We start from the raw sequence: 19939 nt of genomic DNA, 5'->3' as shown, positions 1-19939 counted from the left end.
TGAAAAGTTTTCTGACTTAAGTTAAATTTTCTGCATAGAGGAATAGATATTAAAGCTAGAACCTGAAAAATAAACTAGTGGAATAACAACAGCTATCCGCACATGAGTTATAAAGCAGTAGAACCACAAGAAATAAAAGCAAATTGAGGCAGAAGCATTCTGTCCCAGGATTACCTTAAGCCTTTCAGGGAGCTCTTGGTAATAGCCCTTCTCTTTGACTACACAGAGGTCATCAAACTTAACTATTTTATTAAGATTGGGGGACTCGGGGAACACTGTGGCCTGCAGTGGCTGAAGCTGTGGCACAGGCCGGGGTAATTTGGCCCAGTCTGATCGCGGCGATTCCTCACTCTATCACACACTGCAGTAAATCCTACGGCCCCTCAAGGGTCCAATGAAAAGAAGCACCCGAGAGAGAGCACAACTTTAATAAAAGCTCTCCTAAACTTAACCATCAGTGTCAGGTACAGGAGAGCAATTACACCAGAAGTGCTCTTGCTCTCTTTCTCCTCTTCTTACTGCTCCGCCACCCCCACTTTTAGCTCACTTTATACTCTTTGTTTTCATACTAATCCATTGTCCCCTCCCCTCCCATTGCACTCTCACCTTTTCTTCTCCACTTCCACGTGTGAAAGAAACCCCCACCACATTTTTTGCACATTTAATTGCATTCATAATGACTCTCTCTAATGTGAATAACCTGCGCTCAGTGAGCCACCCTAACCGCCATTACCTGTTCTATCACCTCAGACTTGCAGAGGAAGCAGCGGCACCAGATGTGACCTCTAAATCCACCAAATGAGAAACAGGAGTAAGCTCTCCCACAAGCATTGTCCATCTTCCTGAAGCCAGCGATGCCTGACATAGCAGGCTGCTCATCTCTCACACAGAACACTTTGCTACAAGATCCGGTGCTACTCGGCCAGGTGCCTTCTGCTCATCAGAGATACAGTGTTAGAATATCTGTCAGCTGACAAAGGGTCAATTGCACCTCCTGAGTGGAGAGGTCTGGCCCTAACAACTCAGCCAACTACTTTAAAAGTGTTTCCAGTGACAAACACCTTCACCTACCCTGTGGACTACAAAGTGAACATACAGCATGTGCTCAATTTCCCCAAATACAAGTATGTATAAGAGGAACAGCTGTGATAGCATATGTAACCAGAAATAAAATCATAATAGAGACTTACTACACTTAAAGATTCCTTAATATAAGCTGGGACTGTTTGCTGTATTCGCTGATACTGAGTATTTTGTTGTTTATTCGATTGATGGTCAAGGAAGATGTTTTCAAAAAGCCGCCTTGCTCATCCAAGATATAAAAATTCATATTTCAATTCACATTTGAGTCACATCTAGAATTTTTGCTTGTAAACCCCTTATACAATTAACTCATTAAAAACAGACTCAATTGAATGAATGCCAATCTACTAACTGAGCTCTAATCATCTGTCATGCTGGGTACTTGTCACTTTTTATTTATCACTGCATTAAAAGGTCAGAATGCTCTGATTTGTAATATGAAGATTCTTTGATGTTGGTCATTAGTTGAGGTGTTTCAAGTTTCTACTTTAATCCCAACACAATGCAGGTGAATGAGATTTTATTTGGGGTGCTTATAGCATTGAAAAACATTGCATTTATTGTTGCAAGTATGGGTTTATGTACTTAGATCTTTTGTGTCCACCTCTGTAAATTGCCAAGTTATATTTCCAAGACAGATCTCAAAAGTTGGGCAAATCAAAAAGTACATGCATGTCTAGATGCCACTACAGGTAAGGTGAAAGGTAAGGTTAGACGTGTTTTTACAACATGGGATAATCAATGCTTTAGGGTTTGAGGTGAAACAAAATTACATTAAATTAACTTTTCACTTTACCTTTCAGTGTCCACTTTTGATGGTTGAGGTTTGCTGTCAATACCAGGGAAGCTGTTCATATCCACATAGCCGTCGTTCTCATTGCAGGTAGCTGTTGTGCGGTTTGGATCCTCAAAAAACTCCGTAACAGTGTGGGATCTGGTGGGTCTGCCTGGGATCTGAATGTTCTCATAGTCTGAGCTCATGGCTGGGATGTTTTCATAGTCTGAAGTGTCTGCACTGGGGAAGGAGATAGAGCGTGGTTTGGTCAAAGGCAGTGGCATGATGGAGCGGCGAGATCGCTCCTCGAACGACTCTACTCTGGAGACGCCCCTGCCGAAAGCTTTGGGGTCTCCCTTTCTCCTCTGGTGGTCGTTATAGAGGACAAAGGTAGATGGAAGGTCTGAGTGGCGTTGTTGAGGGTTCACCATATGGGACTGGAGCTGAGGAGAGCTGCCGGTGCTTCTACGATCGAGATCTATGACTCTCACTGGGCCATGGTGGCTGGACTCAGAAGAAGAACGTGAAGAGCGGACACTGCCATCACTGTATCCTTTTGAGTCTGTCTTCTTCTTGAACTTCAGTGCTAGAAAGCGCTTGAAGGAGGACTTCTTCTTCTTAGGTATGTCACTGGGCTCATGATGGATCAGGAGAGACGGGGAACTCTTGGTGACTGGTCTTTTAGTAATGTATGCCAGCTCAAAAGGCGGAGGGATGTCCACTAGAGATGTTGGCGTGGAAACACCACTGGAAGACTGATGGCTGCGCTGGGAGAAGCTTCCAGAAGAGGTTATGACACACGGGAGGGAAAGATTGTCATCCTTCCTCCTAATCCTGATCTCATCCTTCAGACATTTGTCGATCTCTGTTGGGGTAGTCAAGGTCAATTCTGGACCCTCTGCAGATCGGGAGTACAACATGAAACGGCGAGACTTCACAGATGGAATCAGACAGTTGACTCCTCTCTGTGGTGAGGTGCTGAGAGGTTCACTGCTCTTATCCAAGGCCACTGTGCAGTAGTCATGAGTCTGGTATTCTGTCCCCGTCTCCTCTGGGACAGTTTCTGGGACGTAACCGGGAACTTTCCCAGAATATGAACGCGACCGTGTGACAATTGTCTTTCGATCAAGTGCCACAAAGTTCTCCCCTTCTGAGTCAAACCCAGCCTCTTCATATATATGCTCTTCGCTGTCTGAGTCTGTGTCTTCGTAGTAAGGCACAATATGGCAGTCCAGTTCCTCGATGTCTTCTTCAAAGGCCTCAGTGGTGTGGGCAAACACCACCCTGTTGGTGAGCTCTGGGGTGCGGCCCAGGTCCAGGTCTGCTGGTACGGTGATGTTGCACAAACGAAGGCGTGGCTGGCAGCTTTTTCTTTGGAAAGCCTGCTCTCGTTTAGCCGTTCTCTCTTTTGCACTCTTTATTCTGATCTGTTTCTTCTCTGTTTCTTCCTCTTCGTCATCATCACCGATTTCGACGTAATCCTCCGATGAGACACACTCTAATTGCTCGAAGTCATCTTCTTTAGGGCAGAGTGAATCGTCAATGTCTGCATACTCATCTGCTGACTCACTGTCCTTTGTTTTGTCTTTGTGCTGACTTGACTCCTCGGTGCCCTCTTCAGTGTGACCCTGATCTGACAGGGCTTGCTTGTCCTCTAGTTTGTCCACGTCATCTGATGACACATAGTAAGGTTCCTGGTTAGAGGCACCTGGTGTTTGCACTTCATGTTCAGATGAAGGTTTATCATCAGTATCATCCTGACTCCATTCAGGGTCAGCGGTGCCACTTCCATCTCCTGGAACAGCTTCTATGACCGAATAAGGCCCAAACACATCCTCTGTGCTGGATGTGAATCGAAAACATCCAGACAGGTCCTTGGTGGCTCGTTCTGGTTGCCAGACCTCTGTTTCAGCCGGGTCACATGACTCACATGTATCACTAGCATCATCTGTGGGGCCAATCACATCATAGGGATACTCCTCAGACACAGTTGGAAGCACATTGAATCCAAATGCAAATCCTCCAGCATCCAGTTCAGTCTCAGTTGTAAGTAAGTCGTTGTGCAGACAGTCTTCACTTTGCTCACTGTCTGCTTCATTACCTCCACAATCAGTGCCTTTACCAGTCTGTCTGAGTGACTGTGTTTTATCAGGGGTTTGTTTCTCTAAATGTTCACCTGTGTGTCCTGTAGGGCCACAAACAATTTCAGTCTTTTCAGTAAAACTCTCTTCCTCCTCTCCTGCTTCATCCTCTGTCTCAGTTGGAAGAAATGAAGACACTGATGTATTCTCATCATCAGTGCGATAGCCACTTTTAGGGTGGTTCAAGTCATTATCAGTATTTTCATCCTCCGTAGTGTCAATAGTGGAACCATCATCTGCTTTGACTGTGTCATCAGAGCCAACGCTGTCTGCATCACAATCATGATCCAATATTTCTGCTTCCTTCTCTGTTCCCACCATGGTTTCTCCTTCTACTATGTCCTCTTTGCCCTCGTCTCCTGTGCCATTGTCAATAACCCCCTCCTCTGCCTCACTTTTCTCCTCTTTGTCCTGATTCTCCTCAGCCATTTCATGAAGATCCTCAGTCTCTCCATCAGAGTGAGCCAGGTCTCCGTTACTGAGGCTCTGCTGAGGGCAGGGCTCCCCCTGTGGGTGAGGCTTATATAGGGGTCTGGGCTTTGGGGCAACAGGAGGTTTTGGACCATGGACAGAGTGAGAAGGTCTTGACATCAGCTTGGACTGCACTTTGATGGTGAGGTGACTGCGGACCTTTGGTCGAGGGATTTGCGGCGGATTTTGAAAATCTGCACAAAGATAAAGACACAAAATAAAAAGCTGTTGAAACCACATAAATCATAATTTTCAACTATTTTGGCAATTTTTGCTGTTTGCTTACTACCTAAGCTTACATAAGATTAAAAATGTGGCTCGTGCCTCTGAATAGAACACTAAGAGGAAGCCATGTTCAGTCCAGTAGTCAGTGACATGCAGAAAACTGCAGGGGACATTATCAGCAGGAAAAACAACAGAGCCGCAGGGTACTTAGAGAAGGAACAATAACATCTCCCGTCTGGGAAATGACACATGCAGATTGGTTACGTACAGCAGGATTAGATAAATAACCGACTGAGTTTTTGTGGTTAGAACTTTAAAAACGATTTCATGATAAATCCACAAAATGCCTTGAGTCCATGAAAATTAAGATGTAAGAGATGATTAGGGTGCTGAAGTGTCTAATCTTCCTAATTTTGACTTTCACTAGTGTTGAAAACCAAAGTGAGAACACTATGAAATTCAGAACTGTCATGAAACACACCCGTACTTAACAAAGTGTGTATACACCCCTGGACTCTTCCTGTTATTTAGTACCTGCCCTGACGCACATCCTATTAAACCTTGTGTGCACTCTGGTTATCTCCTAGTGTTCACTCTTTCTTTTTCTGCCAGTGCTCCTGCACATCTCTTTCTCTTGACAGTTATGTCAGAAACTGTTGCTGTAAATTGCTTTTGTCCAATAACTTTTATATATTTTTATAATATGAATGCCACAAGATTCTTGCTTTCAAGAATTGCAGGTATATTAACGAGCCCAGTGGAGCCTCCGTGAAGTAGTCCACACAGGATGTCCACAGTGGAAGGACATTAACAGCACCCCTGTAAGTCCTCCATAAACCTCTCTAGGGAGTACACATTTTCACAACACAAATGGACTTCCTTCTCGTCATTCTTTGGTGATTCTCACAGAAGACTCACACTGACACAAACGCGCACACACACACACACACACACACACACACACACACACACACACACACACACACACACACACACATCTAAGTACACAAGCACAATTTTTATTTTTTTATTTTTTTTTGCTGAAAAAGGTCCTTTGAGTGAGTCAAAGAACAATAAAAGAGGGAGAGAAAACAAGGGCCCCTGTCTGACAAAGCACCCAACTGCAAACAACAGGATATGAATTATGCAACAAGAATTCAATTAAAACAAATGTTTGAAAAACAAAGGAAGAGATAGACACTGGAACCTTGAATGTGCCAAACTCACAGGATATGATTTCAGACTGTATCCCCAGTAAGAATGTCACAAATCAAATCATAACAACGTGTCTGAAATCCAAAGTGACGAGGCTGGCTAGTGAAATGGTTTTTCATCGGAAAGATTCAGTTCAAAAAATGCTACCAAGCACGAATGGCTTACAGGAAAATCACTTTAACAACTTCTTGCACGCAGGCACACTGCGCTTCCTACAGGACAGGTAACCTTACAAAAAGAACAGCTCCATTGACTTTCACATACATGGATTATTCTTACTCTAACCCTGATAATAATCCTAGAACAGTACATTTTTCATGATTTTCATGAATTTCCACTGGGAACATCCTCATTGGATTCATTCTAATCCACAGCTGTGGATTAAAACCTCTCCAAAACTGTGCCTGTGTGTAAATCATGAGAATCGCTGTTGTGGGGAAACCAGTAGGATCACCCCATTAATGTAACGGTAGTTGTGTGATTATTATTTATTTTATAGCTCATTCGAAACACCACACGTCCACTGGATATCAGCTTAGAAGCAAATTAGGTGAAAGAAACAATTAACCAATTTTACAGATGAACTCCATCCTTTCGCATTAACGCACGCCCAGGCTTACGCGCAACACTTTGTTTGATTTAACACACTGAAAGTTAGTTTTTTTGCATTCCTGACATAAACACGACATATATTCAACCAACCTGCGTTCATTGTGGGACATCATCATCCACGGCATCCGACATTTATCCTCATTTTCTCCTCCGGTGTCGCTCCAAATGAAAACTTAATCCAAATGGAACCACATTGCGCGGAAATCAAGTAGAGGAGGAAGAGTTGCAGAACATGTCATCTTGGTCTTCTCCAGTGGTGGTCGACTTGTGCAAGGTGCCTCTTCTGGCAGAATGGGCAGCTGTGCTTTCAGCATGCGTGCATCTCCAGTGCTGATGCTACAGTAAAGTGGTGCGCTCCTGTGTGCAAACGGGAGGTGCTGCTTGGCGCTTCCTGAGGCAGGACTTCAGCACTGCACGGACGCAGAGAGCGAAACACTCAAAATCAGCGATATGTGGTCTTGTTTGCAATGCAGACAATTACATCTCGGAAGTTTTTTTAGTGGACTGTCAAATTCACCACTCATGTTTTGTTGCTTTGTGCAAATGGATATAGAAGGGACGACCAGACTTGAATAAACCCAAATCCTCTAAATATGAGAGATTTTGGAAAATTCCGTTAAGCCACAATTCATTTCTTACAACTTCACTGTGCCAAAGCTTTAAATCTTCAGCTCTTCTTTTATACACACAGAAAATGATTTTCTCCAACATCTGTTCATGTTTGTGCGCATGTCATATGTCCCCTCACTGACGCAAATCACAGCAGTTGCACAATTAAGACTTATCCATGAGCTGCTCAGCTGTGTCACTGCATGCTTGTGATACTTGGAAAGATTGAAACATGACTGCATTTCAACAATATACATATCACACAATCAGAAATCAAGCTCTTCTGTCAGTGTTTTGCAGCATGTTTTGCTCTTGCAGTATTTCCTGACCCAGAACGTGCATAGAAAGGTTCCTAAAAGCAGCTTCCAAAAACAGTTTCTCTAGGACACCAAAGCTTTTGCTATTGGCTGGGCTTCCTGGCCCGGCATCTGTTGCATGATTGAATGAAAGCAACGCTTTAAAAACCTCTCTTCATAACAGGAAACTGCTCTCCCTGTTTCCTGCACAACAGGCAACACTTCCTTAGCAACAGATGGGAAAGGTTGGTAATGTTAACCCCTTAAGTAACCTCTAACGGGGCTGATTGACTGGTGCTGTTTAGAGCATGATGGTTCAACAAGCAGACATACTTTGACGAGCTTAAAGCAGGGCGTCATGGTGAGATTCCAAGGACAGAGGCACCTTGTGCAACAGTGGGAGGCTGGGATCGTCGCCCACTTGGGGTCTTTGATTTGACAGCTCCCAATGTTGGTCAAACGCCCACACATTGGGAAGGGACTACCTCACCGCCTTTTTCCTTCTCTTCTGCACACTTGAAGGTCAAACAATGCAGCAGACCTCAGGGATTCTTACAGCAGAGTTGAAGTGGATAGTGATCGAGTAGAGAAGCACAATAAAAGAATCAGCTGGGCTGAATCGCCACGGGGCTCTAGTCCTCACTGCTGCAGCGGCATACAGACCCATCCATTATACGCACTGCAAAATTCCCATTCCAGATGGCTTGGTGCAGGAAGGATTAGGCTTTGCGGCAGGTTAAGCGCTATCAGACTCCAAAATGTGATTAGAGCGTGTTCACATCATAATTACCCTGTGCTAGCTTTACACTTGCATGAGGGTCATCTCATTAAAGAATAAATGTTTTGGTGTATGATACAGGTTCTGAATTATTAAGTATGCAACTAAAGAGGGTATTAAATGTGAAGATGTGATCACTGTGTTGCTGCAGTAATTAAACTTATTTTTTGTGTAGGGTGCTGACTAATGTATTTTGCAATATGCTACATGAAAACAATTCAGTCAGTGACTCAGTTGTTTTGCTGCCACTTGTTACAGTGCGATACCGTAATAACCATTGTGGAGTGTTGAAGCCAAGGCAGTTTTTTATGTGTCAGTAGTAGCACATTTATAGCTGCCATAAAGTAACCTTTGTTTTTGAATCGGATGACTAAAGATAGCTCCGCTCTGGTCTTTTGGCAGTGCCAAATGTGCCGCTCTCAAGAGTATTTTACTCACAATTGGTGCATATGACCTTTTTTTTGCTTTCATTTGAGCAAAATATGTTTTGCTTTTGCAGGGTGTGCAAATAGAAGCTGTCAAGAGTATTGTGTCATGTCGCTGCCAAAAAGAATGGCTTTAGGAGTAAATATCCCTCCAGATGTGGCACAGACGGTCAAAACATGTTTTTGGACAGAGGACACGAATTTCCTGGACAGCCTGTAGCTGTGCGCTGTGCTCTGTCACCCCACCTGGAACATGACTTGACTGGAAGAGAAAAGGGGGATGGAGATATTAAGAAAAACATGCTGTAGTAGCAGAGAACAAACCGACTCTATCTCATCTCCACTCGGGTGCACACACAACGCCAAACAGGAAAGGGATCAGGGAAAGGGGTCAGCAACTTGTTCCCAGAGCTGAGACAATCCATAACACCTGCTTTACACAGTGACTGGGCTCGATGGATTTGCCGAGTGACTTCACACTTTACTGCAGCTGATTACTGGAAAGCACATGCTTGGTGTGTCATACAGCAATGTATGTCAGTGGAAAAGTTGGTCACAGGGTTAATTTCTAAGAAAAGAAAACAACAGAATCATGTGGCAAACTGGCTGCAGTGTATTAAGTCCAGAGATCGATTCATGTGATAATCAACAACCATCAGGCAGAGGTGTCTCACTCCTTAAAGTGACCTCAAACACCTTTGTAATTGGATGGCAAAGCGTTTGACTGCTGTAATGGATCGAATCATTATTGACATGTTTTATTGATTCCCAGCTGCTCACCACCAGTAAGGACCACAGCGCTCTTCTGAGACTTGTGTGTTTGCCCCAAGCTTTAGATTCTGATTAAGGGACTCCAGAGCAGAATGATATGAATAGAACAGGACAGTAGACTTTATTAAATTGTCTGAAAACTGAAAAGTGCAGAGATTATTTTAGGATTAATCAACTTTTGTTGTTTTTGACCACAACAATACTACAATTACTTATCAACCACTCGCGTCCAAGAATCTCAGGCGTCTTGATGGTTAGGAACTCTTTTCAGTAACCTTAGTGAGCAAAAAACCCCATTGTCAGCAGTGTGTACTCCACTCCCAACAATGCAGAGCTAGGACGCCATCCAAACACCCCCCAGTGACTGCCTTTACATGCACACACACATATACACACACACATATATACACACATACACACACAGCAGAACTATACAGTAAATAAGGGGACCACGGAAGTCAGCACTTTATCAAAAAGCAGCAAATACAGGTTTAATTCCCCAAAGGGCCTTTGGAACTCCACAGTAAATCAAACTGCCCTGTATCATTGCTGTCATAATCCACATTATATTAAATTAAATCAAAAGCTCAACGTATGGTCATTGTTTCAGGGCTGTGGTCGACGCAGTGTAAGCACTTTAAAAAATAATAATGACACATAACTTTTCTAAATAATGACTGAGTGGTGTGTCAGTGGCTCATTGGGTTATACTTTCAGAAAGTGCTGTTTGTGTTGAGTCTAGCCTATTATAAGATAAAGTCGCACCTCAGCTCCATTCCCCAAAAAAACAAAGTACTGTATTATTGCTGCGTAGTAAAAGTCCAACGGCTGTGGTACAATAGCTGTCACATTCTTGTTAATTAGCCTGAAGTCCAGAGTCTCTGATAACAGATGAATTTGTTATTCTTGTTCTCTATTGCAGCAGAGACAAGCATCCAAGCTGCACTGGAGAAACAATGATCTACTGGATAAAAATAAAATCCTTTAGAGGCCTTGCAAGAAAAAGAAACAAGCGTTTACGTCCATGGAGGCCTTTCATTGAGAGAGAGACTGATGAGTGGCCGTTGCCTGTATCTCTGCAGGCTTTCGCTGCATTATATATTTCCTCAATCTGTGCAGTATGCTTTTGCTTATCATTTTAATAGCCTTGAACACTCAAGTCCCATGTGACAATAGAACATGAATTGCCTGCATTTGAAGTGGTCGCTGTGTGCATTTGTGCAGATGTGCGCTGGGCATGCGAGCGTGTGTGCAGAGCATTCGGACTGTGTACACCACCGAAGGATCTGGAGTGAAAACAATAGGATCATGAAAAAACCCCGCGAGCAAGAATTTACTCTTCCTGTGACTGTTTTCACATTTCTCAGCCAAAGGAGACTGGGAGGATGCAGATACTCCTGCTAGTGAAACACACATCTTTGGCAGAGCCTTAATTTAATCTCACGCAAGTCTGAAGGTGTAAACTCATTGTATGACTTATGCAACAGGAGAAAGTGTGTAATTTAAACCCTCAGACAAGCGTCAAATGTGTCTAAATGCCTGCTCCTATAGCTTGAGTGCATTCACTGTAGAGCTAAACTATTTTTTTAGTGTGTGATGTCAGAGCTGCAGAATGAAATATTGTCCTTGAAAGTTTGTCTCATAAATAAAAAACACTTGACATTCTGCACAATGCCGGCACCAACCATAAGTCAAATCTCTGATAAATGAGAGCTATTCATTCCGAGCAGTAGCGTGCACATAAATTGTCAGTGTTGCAAAAACAACAATACTTGTACGCACACATCCAACCATGAACATATCGTGGGGCTTTCCAACTTCTTCTGACGATGCATGTTTCATCGTATTGGCCACGTGCACAGATACGAGGGAACAATGTGATGTCTGTGTGTTTTCACTCTGACTGGCCCTCCGTGGTCCTAGATAGCTGCACCAGATCATGTGGAAAACACAGATGGTTGTTGCTTTTGCTTCTTCCGCCAGACCTGTGTGACCTTTTACACAAAGATAACAGGGCGGTCTCTTATCCCCAGGACCCCCCGCCCAAAAACAGCCAGGCCTGGCAGCTCAGACAGAGGACTTCCTCCCTTCGAGCTGTCTGATAGAACAATATCAACAGCCAGCACCACAACCTTCCTTTTGTTTCTCCAGTCAGCTTTTGTTTTGGAATAATTAAGTCCTTTCTAATCAAGACGGGCTCGCAGAAAGGAAATGAGAGATCTAAGTTTAAATAAGATTAGGTGTGTGGTAGACTGTGCCATGATGTAAGATTCATTTAACCTAGCTGCTCATGCATGTATTTTATACAAAGATGAGACATACAGGTCTAATTGTGCTATATGCCATTGTCATATTCAAAAAATACGCTTAAAAACCTGAACTTTACAATAAGAAAAATTATATTGCTGCATTTGAGTTCTTTTAATTTCAACTTTTAAGAATAATAAAAACTTTATCATATAGTACCCCTTTAAAAAAAACTACAAAGTGTTTTACAGCAAAAGATAGACTCTAAATGTAACTAAAGCGATGTGGTTCTACCAAACTAAAAGCATAACTGCAAGATGAAAATTCTCATTTACTGACTTAGATAAACCCTTTAAACAAACATTTTTACTGGTTGGGTTGACATAATGTTTGTATTTGCATCAACTTAAAATTGTGTATACTTTAAACTCACATTCCTGCATTAGTTAATTTTAAGCTAAACTTGAGTTGAGTTTACTTAAAAAAGAAAGAAGTTAAGAGTAAATGAGTATGGCTGTTATAGGGGGGTTGGTGGGGGGGCACTGGTGGGTGGTGGTGGTGGGGAGGGGGCAGTGGGGGGGGTGGTGCCCTGGATCTTGGGCTGCTGCGGCTCATGCCGGGCGGCCGTCTGGGTTGCCCCTCTGCCTGGGGGGGGCAGGGGTTGCCTCTTGGATGCCTGGGGCCCAGGGTCCTGGGTTGTGTCCGCCCTGGGCCGATATAAGCAGAGATTGATCATTTATGGTTTAATAATCAAGTAAAATGAAATTTATCACTCACCGGTAGTCAGTGAAGGTCAGCAGGGATTGGAGCGATATGGCTTGGAGGGTGTAAAAGGCCTGGCAGCAGCATTTAGTTTCACCTGTTGATACCAGCATAAAGTTCATTACAAAAGTCAAATCTGGAGGAGATGAAAGCATGGAGGACATTTTTGAAGTCTGTAGCTGAGAGGAATAACTTGATCTTAGTTAATTGTCTCAGTTGGTCAGAGCAGGACTGCACCACTTTGGTTACCTAATCATCAAAAGACAACTCAGAATTCCTCCATTTTTGAAGTCATTCAGCCGCAGGAAATTCTTAGATGTCAAGTTTTTATTTTCAGTAAGACAGGACTTAATATGAGAGACAAATGGTATGATACTTTAATGGGGCATACAACTGACTGCCACCTTTGTAGCAATGGATGTAAATATCATGTATACATGTCATGTGCCTCAGGGATAGCATGTAAACAGCGAACAGGTGGGGACCCAGTATTGACCCTTGGGGACCCCACATAAGAGAGCACATTTTACTGACGATGCATCTCTGTACTTAACATAAACTATGCAAAAGCAGTTGTAGATGCATGTTTTACATAACATATACGATCTATCTTTTTAGACGAGAAAATAAATCATTCAAAGAGTTATTTAACCCTATGATGTGCAGTGTGGGTGAGGAGATATCCATTTTCCATTGGATTTGGCTCACTTTTGACCCACTTTGTGCATCAAAGGGTTAAATGATTTAGTATTTTTGCTGTTAGTTATAGCTACAAAAAAAATCCTAATCCAACAGCTTGCTATTTCATCTCTCAATATAGTACAATTTCTTTCATTTGTCTGTGGTACATAAGATCACTTGTGTCTAATAATAGCTCTCCAGTTGTTTAGGTCCATTGATGGGTAGGTACTGTATATTTTAAGCAAATGTTGCTTAAACGCAAGCTACTGTACTATTTTCAGCAGCAGATTAATTAACATTAGTCTCTCTTTTAAGTATTTACAGCTGTAAGACAGCAAAAAATGGGAACGATTCAAAAATGAGTAATTAGATATATCATGCTTGAAAATGTACAGTTGCTACTTAAAATCGTATTAGCATAGATTCATTGTTCTTTCCATGGAATTTGACAACAACAGTAATAACAATAAAATATCACTCGGCATAGTGTATTTTTAAAATCAGTTTTAATTATTACCTCATTTTATGTCCGTGCAGGCAGCTTCTTCTTTTTTTTTTTAAATTCTCCACATGCATTGCGTGTGTGTTATTGTGCCCTTTCTGCATGTATGCTCTGTCAATTGATGCTCAACTTCACTTCAAGTCATTGTGACTCTTCCTTTGGTAGGACACAGTTTCCCTGGGGATCATTGATGTCCATTTTGTAAGCACAAGGTGACCACACAGGAGGCCACTCTGCTTAGATGTAGGCTTCTATTTGAATATATTATATTTGCTTACATCTCCCTCCCCTTCTTTTCTTTTCATTGCATCCCCACTAACATCCTCTTCTTGTGCTCTTGTTTTCTTTTCCTTTGTTTCTTCTTTTCATCTCTTTCTCGTGGATGTATATGAATGATCTAGCTGTCGTGTCTCTGGTCAGAAATTTTGCTGAGGTGGTTTCAGCCGGGGCTCTTGTGTATTCTCATGCACTGCGAGCCTCGGGGGATGAAGGGTGTGGCGGAGGGAGGGGGAGGAAGAGGAGGATGCTTCATATACAAACTGGAGGGCTTTTCTACGACATCAGCACAAAGAAAGAACAGTCAATTTTCATTTATGGAAGCTGCAAAACTGCTAAAGTGTGGAATATGCTTCAGCGTGTCTGTCCAATCATGTGAAAAATAATGACAACAACGCAAAGGTCGCAGCATCGCTAAAATGTGATGGTGGTGTTAAACTGGTGTTAATGAAAAAGACACTGACCTGTGGAGACCCTGTCATCTAGAAATTATGTTTCTAACTAATTTGCAGTGGCAAAGAGCTTTTGAAGGACAAGCAATTATGACCAGGGTACAATTTTTAATCATTAAAAAGGGACATGTTTTTAATTTATGCATTTGGAAAGTTGAGAGTATGTTGATATTGAACTATACCATTATTATTGTTTATTTTTTAAATAAATATCAGCTCCTGCAGTACAATATCAACTTTCGCAGGCCAAAGCATTATTCAGCTTTAATAATTAATAATAGGGAGCAACTTCAGTTTGTTTTAATACATGAAAAAGTCTGCAGTGACTTGATAAACATGTTTATTTGCATTAACCTTAACCAAAGGGCATTTGCTGACCACAGATTGTTGCCAGTGATTATGCTGCCACTTGAGCCAAACTGAGAAAACATTCTACAAAAAATGTCATTTCTAGGAGACAGGGTTGCTCTTAAGGGCAAACAGAAGAAGGTGAGAACACTTAAGGCAGCATTATCTATAAGTAATATCGGCCCCGGGTGATTGGTGTCATTTCAACACTGTCAGCTGATGTCAATCAGCAGCTATCACTCCAATAGAGATGGTGTGTTTCCATGGCAGCACGGAGGTCAGAGAGGTCAGCTTTGATACAATGAACTGCAATCAATCGTTACCGTCGTCGCAACACATTGGCAGAGTGATATTGTGTTGTCATTATTTGGAGCAATGAAAATCCCTCTTGCTCCCTCTCCTGGGACTCACTTCTCTCCTCACCCCTCATTGACCCAGTGGCCATTGTCTGTAATGCTCACACTCGTTTTCTTGAGCTCTGCTCTGTTGTATCGGTTTATGAATTCAGCACAGTGGCGCCAGTGCAATAGCCAAGATTTAAATGTCAGGTGATGGAGCCACTTTAGGCTTAAGTAGGTAATAAAGAAATATTATTGAAGGGAAAGTGTCCTTTTCAGTGTTTGGTGTGTAAAGGCTAGAATATTTGTTTATCTGTGTGTATATGTGTAGTCAAATAGATGTGTGTTTTTTTACTCTTCTTTAATGAGGTTAAGTAGCACCTGCAGCCCATCTGAGGTCAGAGTCAGACAACCAGACAAAATAATTTGGAGCATTCATTTTTCTTGTGTTTAAATCCAATGACTCCTTTGCAGAGAAGCTAGATTTAACCTAAAGTGCAGAGTTGTGGCAAAAAAAATAGCTGTAACCGAGAAATATATGATGCAATAGAAGCAGCAGCTCAGACTAAACTAATGAAATGTGGCTGATTGCATTAACTAGATGTATTCAAATGGCATTTATGTCAGTGAACTGAGTTAGTCCAGCAGGCTGCCATGAAGAAAATCTGACATTATTGTTGTTACAGTCTTTCCAGCTCTGTCTGCATCCGGCATTAATCTGATTTAACCTTGTCATATGTTGTGTGGGATGTCAGTGTTGTCAGGCGCAATGTTTAAATGTTTTTATTGTGTCATTTCAAAATGCGGCTCCCATTGTTCTATTTGTCAGTTGTGTTGCAGAATATATTCAGATGAAACCAATGAAAGTAACGTTGAGCAAATACAAGCATCAGTGCTCTTTCCATTGTTGCAGCCATGGGTCCCCACTGTGAGAAAATCTTTACCTTCAAGCAGTATGCACATTTTTATGGGCTCCATTACAAAGTTTGTGCTAACACAGACATAAACTGGTCATAAAATGTGCGATATCATCCTTAGGGCAAAGCTTGCTATTGGATTCCTGTTCTCCTCAGGATGGACACATGCTTATTGTGCTAAACAAACCCCCGTCTCCCTTTAACACCTTTCAGCATTTCCCCTCCTGCCTTTGGGAGTTGTGAGTGTGTTTTTGTGTGTACATGCATGGAGGTGGCCTACATTTATCCACAGCTGCACTTTTCATTAATCTCATATGGCGAGGTCAAGGGCTGAGGTCTGCTCAGGTCTTACAGCGAAGAAGCACAACTATTGTCAGTGAAATAAGATGTAATATGTGGCAGAGTGGCTTTTATAAAATCGAGTGTCCTTGCGGCAGACAGTGAGCGAAGCGGATGGTGACAGGCAGGGAAATGAAGCTTTAGGTGGCGGCTGAGATGGAACAAGAGATGTCTCAGTCAGATGGATAACAGCGAGCTATGAAACAGCAGAGCCACTGAGCTCCCTGCAGAGACTGTCAGCGGAGTGCGGCGTAAATCATAAGACACATTTGCACTTGTAGGCTACATGCCTCAGCAACTTTGTGCTAAACAGGAGGACATAAACAGACGCTTCCATCAGGAAGGCGTTTCCACGTTTGAGATATCAAATATGATGAGATTAAAGCACGTTTCTAAAAGAGATCTTGTTTAGTGCAGCTGTGACCAGCGTCCTAACCTACAGAGGACAAGGCTCTCACAATCTCATCTCCGATGTGCATCCATTACTGTGTGGAATTATAATGGGACAGAGTCACTACAAGGGCAGAGCCAAACACTAACATGATTATGGTAATGACTGCCAACAGCTACTCCTCTAAGCGCCAGGGAGATGGCACCGAAAAGGCAGTTCCTAACAATTAATCAAAACACGTAAATAGACATAATGTCATTGACTTTCACTCCTGGCAGACAAGTGATTGGTAAATATTGTTGATAGCTCTAAAGGTATTCAATCATGGTGATGCAAGGGGTTGGAGGTGGAAAATTTTGGCAGGCTACAATACATCATGTGAACATTTAGTTTACACTTTGTCAGCAAATGTAATTAGCCAGAATCACAGCTTTTCAGGTGTCTGACATGCAAAACGGCCAGTTGTGTTTCGGATTTAGCCAACCCAAGGGGATCCTGCTGGGATGACAAACTGGTAGGAGCAAAACAGCAATTTTCCTCTGGAATGATAATGAAATTGATTGAAAACAATGCTTTTAATTATGCAAGCTGGGGGGAACAAACAGAAGTGTGACTGTGAAGAATAGCTAAGCTAACATGCTAATGTTTAGCAGGTATATCCTACACATCGTTTAGCATGGTTAGACTCTAATGTAACGCAAAGCACAAAGTACAGGTGATACAATGCGTTTTCAGTATTGGGTCATAAACGAAGGAAATTTTCATCTCAAGGATTATAAAAGTCATTATAGTCCATCCTAATGAGGACATTAATGTCTGCCAAATTTCACAGAAAGTCATCTAATATTTTTTGAGAGATTTCACAAAAATATGGCTCAGGCTTCAGTAACTGACCAACACCGGATGGAAATTGCCATTGTCAGAGCAGGCAGCGAGTGTGGAGGCAAAGCATCCGATACACAAAGAGTCTATGCTAATTTCTGGGCTTATTGGAGTCAGTGTGAGGTGTTAAAGCACATAACAATGCTTTATCTTCTTGACATCCTCCTGATTGGATCTTCCACCGCTCAGGGGAGCAGCAGTTACGTACTCAGGGTGTAAATACCAACACCTCCTGTGAGCCACCAGCCTTTCACAGGAACATCCCACCTCAGCACATACGCTCAGTGATGTAGCGTATGTGTGATCAGTTGAGCGTGTGCTTCAGTGTTTAGTGCTACTTCTGTCCACAGAGACAGATGGTGCCCCCTCCTTCCTTACAGCACCACCTACCCTTCCCCTTCTTTTCAAAAATACATGCCTTTGATTTATGTTCTCGGTCCATTAGCAACTTTTCTTCTTTTAATTGCTACCATTTTTTTTCATGTCTCTCGCCTCTTCCTATCCACACACAAAGGCTTGTGGGTAGGAAATGATAAGAAAAGGTGCTTCTGATTTGTGGTGTTTGCTGTGAAGCTGCACTGGTTTACAGCTATAAGCTTTGAATCAGGAAATAGTCCGTCTGGTGCTGATCTACCTGAAGCTGGACCCATGGGCGGCACTGACCTCCCATCCAAAATCTTAATGTGTTTTTTCTAAAAGTACTCTGAAAATCCTCGAGGGATATCTCTGTTTATGTTACTGGTTTCAGGTTTATATGAAAATTCCACAATAAACAATGATCGCTTTCTTCTCACCCCCATTTATGCTTTTATCGCTTTCCCTGTAACACTGATGTGATTTTTCAACCTCAGTGCTACCAAGGGGAGTTTATAACCGAGACAAATATACGACTCTTATCAAACAGTAGCTTACGGCTCTCTGTTTTTCAGCTACAGCCTGCACTCACTGATATACACCTTGCATTATCTCAGAAAAAATACACAACACCTGCTCTTATTCGATTTCTCATCATTCATATAAAAACACGCACAATGTGTTGTTGTTCTCAGAGGACAGCATTAGCTGAGCATACTCTGACTTCAAAACGGTGATACTGAACTGATAGCAGCTGTAAGCAAGGGGATGTCATATTCAGAAGATAGTTTGGGGCAGATATTTCAAGATGGTCAGTTGTGATGTGTGTTGGAAGCATCCCCAGCAACTCCAGTGATTTGGTTTGTTCAACAACATCATAAAGTGGTGAATGCTTTGCGTTTTTTAGAAGTGAGAGGATGGCTTAGTCCTGATGGAGCCTTATTGATCCTCCATCAACATCATGCTAAATCCTCATCTTGACACCTGTGATTGAACACTTTACAGATATTTGCCTGTGTGCTGTGTGTGACAGTTCATGAAGAAATTGTAATGTGTGCTCATGTATTTGTCCGTCTTCTTTCTCGGTCTACTGGTAGGGAGACGGTTGTGGGGCCTAGTGTTTGGTTGGATCCATATTGCTCATGCACTATACAGAATGTTTGCACTCTTATAACCTGATATTGTCATTTGGATTCTCCTTTGTGTAAATTTACTCCTGTTGTCCCTGTTTACTCTGTACATATGACTTGAATTGCATGTCTGTCAGTCCCAGAAGAAGGATCCCCTCTCTATTGCTCTTCCTGAGGGATAAAGGCTGCTGCCTGCTGTGTAGAAACGCACTTTGAGGTAAATTGGTTGTCGGACTGACTTTCCTCAAAATGCCTACACTTACAGGAACAAATGCTATCATGTGTACGCAAAATGCAAGTACAGAGTTGGATTTTTTCCCCCCAGTTCAGTTACATACTACAGAAATGTGTGTTTGCTTCAGCACATGCGTTAAAATGTGAAGAAAAAATAGTACATTTTTCCAAATGTTATTTTAAAGATGATCTAAAAAGTTAACAACAAGCAGGATTTTTTTTTTTAAAAAGGTGCATTTCTGAATACATGTTTACTAAAATCCAGACTTAAACTGAATTGACACGTTCAAAATATAACATGTTGCTCATAACAACCGTTTGTTTCCTGCTGTGCCAACAGATTAATTCACTCTGAAAACAGCCTGGTAGATGGACTGAAGGAAGACGAAAAGGGTAAAATGCAAATAGATGCACTAACAAACCAGCTGAGGACCAACTCTAAGGCCGCTCTGTGAGTGTTTGCAGTGACTTTAATACAGTTGTATGTGGCAGTTTTGCTCTACAAAACTGTGTGCACAAGCAGTATGTCGTGGAAATGGGTGAGACACCCGGCAGGAGACTTTTATAGTGTTGGAGTCAGTGAGCTTCAACATGCATTTTGTGGAGTGGCAGACAAACGCTAGCACAAAACGATCAAACGTCTTATTGCCTCACTGTTTTAGGGTAGTACTGAATAATATTTCAA

General features: G+C 42.2%; 1 protein-coding gene across 2 annotated transcripts in view; it reads right to left on the bottom strand.

Annotated features, from left to right (window-relative positions):
• Positions 1 to 6887, bottom strand: part of fgd5a (FYVE, RhoGEF and PH domain containing 5a) — a 40626-nt gene extending 33739 nt beyond the window's left edge. For both annotated transcript variants that reach the window (XM_051948257.1, XM_051948258.1), the window contains exons 1-2: positions 6613 to 6887; positions 1880 to 4664 (exon numbers count right to left, since the gene is read on the bottom strand). In XM_051948257.1, coding sequence (XP_051804217.1) covers positions 1880 to 4664; positions 6613 to 6622 — 2795 coding nt within the window. In that variant the 5' untranslated portion in view covers positions 6623 to 6887. The remainder of the gene's footprint in view (positions 1 to 1879; positions 4665 to 6612) is intronic.
• Positions 6888 to 19939: the final 13052 nt, after the last annotated feature.

This window comes from Acanthochromis polyacanthus, chromosome 5 (assembly GCF_021347895.1).
Source record: "Acanthochromis polyacanthus isolate Apoly-LR-REF ecotype Palm Island chromosome 5, KAUST_Apoly_ChrSc, whole genome shotgun sequence".
Classification (NCBI taxonomy): Eukaryota; Metazoa; Chordata; class Actinopteri; family Pomacentridae; genus Acanthochromis; species Acanthochromis polyacanthus.
The sequence above is the reverse complement of the archived record's forward strand: the minus strand, read 5'-3'. Positions and strand labels throughout refer to the sequence as shown.